We start from the raw sequence: 3142 nt of genomic DNA, 5'->3' as shown, positions 1-3142 counted from the left end.
CACTGCCTCTAATATTACCTTGTGTATTTGTGATTCCACTTTCTGAATCAAAAGTAATATCGATTGTCTGAGATTCTTCATGCTGTGTCATTTATGTCGTCTGCATTATTGCATGTGTAACTGTTGTCCTCTGTGTATTGGAAGAACTTTCACAATCTTGGTCTAGAAATGAATTATTTTTATATATTTTTGTGTAATTTATTTAATACATAACTAGTAAAGGAAACTAATAAAGAGAGAAAGAAGAGTTAAAATATAGTCTATAAATCTATATGAGACAAATTAACTTTAATATCTTGAAGCAACGTGAATTACTAAGTAGTAATGTTACCTTGTGTATTTGTGATTCCACTTTCTGAATTAAAAGTAATATTGATTGTCTGAGATTCTTCATGCTGTGTCATTTGTGTCGTCTGCATTATTGCATGTGTAATTGCTGTCCTCTGTGTATCGGGAGAACTTTCACAATCTTGGTCTGAAAATAAAAGATTATTTTTATACATACCTGTATAATATATTTATACACAACTAGTAAAGAAAAGTAGTAGAAAAGAGATATGCGAGTATCATTAGCATCATAATGAAAACATCTGAAAAATTTCATTTAAAGACTTGTAAGGTATGACAAAATTTTTGTTACCTGCATCTCTTCTGGTTACATGTTCTTCCTCTCTTCGGCTAGATGAATTTATTTGTTTAGGTCGAGATCTTCTGTGTCTAGGGTTATTTTGTCTGCCTAAAATTTAAAAAAATTAAATGATTTATGAGAACATAAATAAAGTTAAGTGATTTAGAGCTAATATTTAAATTGACTTTTTTTAATATTTAAAATGTGTACTGTAAAATCATCAAATAATTTAAAAATTTTTAGCGGTTTGCTGTTTATATATATGTAGAGTGTGTAACAACATTATTGTAATAAAATTTGAAAGAGTTAACAAACTGAAAGTTTTTGATCATATATTAAACAGATTAAAAAATTAATTCAAAATTGTAAAGAATTAACGCACTTAATAAATTTACAGATGAAAAAGAAATTATACATCCTATTTACCTGTCTGAAATGTTTCATTTAAATTATCTGTGAACAACTCTATATCTGCGGCTTGTAAAATAATATCACTTGATGACTCAGCATCTTAAAAAAAGAGACAGTTATACATTTTTGGAATAAATCTGTTATTATTATGTATAATGTATTATGATTCCAATTTAAATATTTAAATTTAATGAGCATTATAAGATCATGATACAGATACCTAATTGTAAATATAATTTACATATAATGTATGAAGATAGTGTAGAAGAAATGTAAATAGATAGTAGTGAATGTAGAAAATAATATATTCACCTTCAAATAACGTCACTTGTTCCATTTGAAAATTCGTGGTAAACATGAGTAAAAAGTCTTTTAGTGGTAACCTTAAAACAATTAGAAATTTAATATAACTTTTAAATTATTATGTTTTAACATTTTTGACTCAAAGCATTAAATATTGTAAAATTATAAAATAATACCTTTTATTAACTAACAATAAGTCTCTTTGCGCGTTAGTAATTTTCATATCTCGTTCTCTATTTGTCCGTGTGTGACTTCGTCGAGGTTTAACATCATTTTTTAAGCGACGAAAATCCAGTTCTTGATCGGTAATTAAATTTGATAATTTTTCTAGAAAAAAGAAAAATTAATTAAAATTGATATAGAGTTACATTAATTAAATGATTATTAATAAAACATGAAACTAAAAAATAATTTATCAAATTATAATATTTGTAATAATAAATTAAACATTACCTAGAAACGTCCAAATGTTAATATTATTTGTGCCTAGTTTCTGTCCTGCAATATTATGGAAACTTTCAACTATGTTGTTAGTACGTATAGGACAACCATAAGTACTAATTTTCGATGCCATATTTGACCAGAAAAGTCTCAAATAGGATGTGAATTGTAAAATATCTGGATATTCACGAGAAAGTAAATCGGCTTCAGCTTGTATAATGAATAAAGCTTCTTGAAACATATGTGGTAGTAATAAAGGTAATGCCATTGCCATGGAAAGTACAGTTTTTGGAACATTTGAAAGACGTTGTTTTCGCCATTTACGCAGTACAGCCTGTAAAAAATGAAAACAATGTAGTTCATGTAACACAATTAAAATGATATTTATGAATGTGAGAAATCAGGAAATTAAGAGTTTTCTTATCACGTATAAAAACTACGTAAAAAAATATTAAAATTCAGAAAATATTTAATATATTTAATATTTCATTAATTCATCTTTCTATTTTTATCTTTTTATGATTGTTGTACATACTTGGTTGAAATGGAACCAACATCCAGTTAACTTTGCTGTGGTAAACTTCATACTAAGCGATTTTACTGCAGCCATTTCAAAATCACTCATTACAAAATTAATGTTTTGTTTAAGTTGTGGTACCAGCTGTATAATTTTATCCCACAAAATATCATACATAGTAGCCCTACGCACATCACACAAAATGAATAATGTTGCAATGCCCTGGAAAAATTAGATTATTACTGAGTTTCACAAATTTAATTAACCAATTTTCCAAAATTTCAATTAAATAAATATCTTACCGTATCCATGTATCGTGTATGTACAGAGTAAAGTTGCATAATATGAGGTTTGCGCGGGGGAACCTTAAGAGAGACATATACGATAATTTTTTTCATAATCTAATTCAAAATTATATTAAGTTTTATGATATGTTAGCCATTATAAATATTGTTACAATTTGTTTGCCACAGTACTATTATTATACTATAGTACTTGCTACTATACTATTGTCATTTTTTGTCAAAATGTCATACAGAGGAAACGGTTATGGTACTTATAGAAAATGATCCATCTACATAGAGTTCTGTAGCAGATGATAAAGCTTCTAGTAAATAATTGCTAGATAAAATTATTGCAGTTTTTCCATCATTTGTAGTTACGCTTCCTTTATACACATTTTTTATTATATCACAGTTTTCCAAAATATCACGTAATGCAGCTCTCTCAAGTTGGCAGGACCAAATCAGCAAAATCGAATGCGACCTATTGGATTTTTTAGTACTTATTTTGTACTAATTTGTACCACCAAAAATAATTTTGTACCCCGTGCCATTTAAGAA

At 27.2% G+C, this 3142-nt stretch overlaps 1 protein-coding gene across 1 annotated transcript; it reads right to left on the bottom strand.

Moving 5' to 3' along the window:
• Nucleotides 1-82: 82 nt before the first annotated feature.
• Nucleotides 83-2370, bottom strand: LOC105567068. The gene is made up of 8 exons (XM_012021620.1): nt 2319-2370; nt 1796-2117; nt 1519-1669; nt 1352-1422; nt 1055-1138; nt 641-736; nt 332-475; nt 83-162 (listed from the first exon to the last, which is right to left on the bottom strand). The coding sequence occupies exons 1-8, from the start codon at nt 2367-2369 to the stop codon at nt 92-94; spliced, it is 990 nt and encodes a 329-aa protein (XP_011877010.1). The 5' UTR covers nt 2370; the 3' UTR covers nt 83-91.
• Nucleotides 2371-3142: the final 772 nt, after the last annotated feature.

The sequence above is a fragment of the Vollenhovia emeryi genome, unplaced genomic scaffold, assembly GCF_000949405.1.
Source record: "Vollenhovia emeryi isolate VEMERY1.0 unplaced genomic scaffold, V.emery_V1.0 DF942997.1, whole genome shotgun sequence".
Lineage (NCBI taxonomy): Eukaryota > Metazoa > Arthropoda > Insecta > Hymenoptera > Formicidae > Vollenhovia > Vollenhovia emeryi.
The sequence above is the reverse complement of the archived record's forward strand: the minus strand, read 5'-3'. Positions and strand labels throughout refer to the sequence as shown.

What these genes read in the sequence shown, in the direction of transcription:
- LOC105567068 (XM_012021620.1), bottom strand. Translation starts at nt 2,369, where the DNA reads ATGAAGTTTACCACAGCAAAGTTAACTGGATGTTGGTTCCATTTCAAC. An exon ending in GTTGGTTCCATTTCAACCAA is followed by an intron (nt 2,118 to 2,318) that starts GTATGTACAACA and finishes CATTTTTTACAG; the next exon opens with GCTGTACTGCGTAAATGGCG. An exon ending in TGTAACCAGAAGAGATGCAG is followed by an intron (nt 476 to 640) that starts GTAACAAAAATT and finishes TTTTATTTTCAG; the next exon opens with ACCAAGATTGTGAAAGTTCT.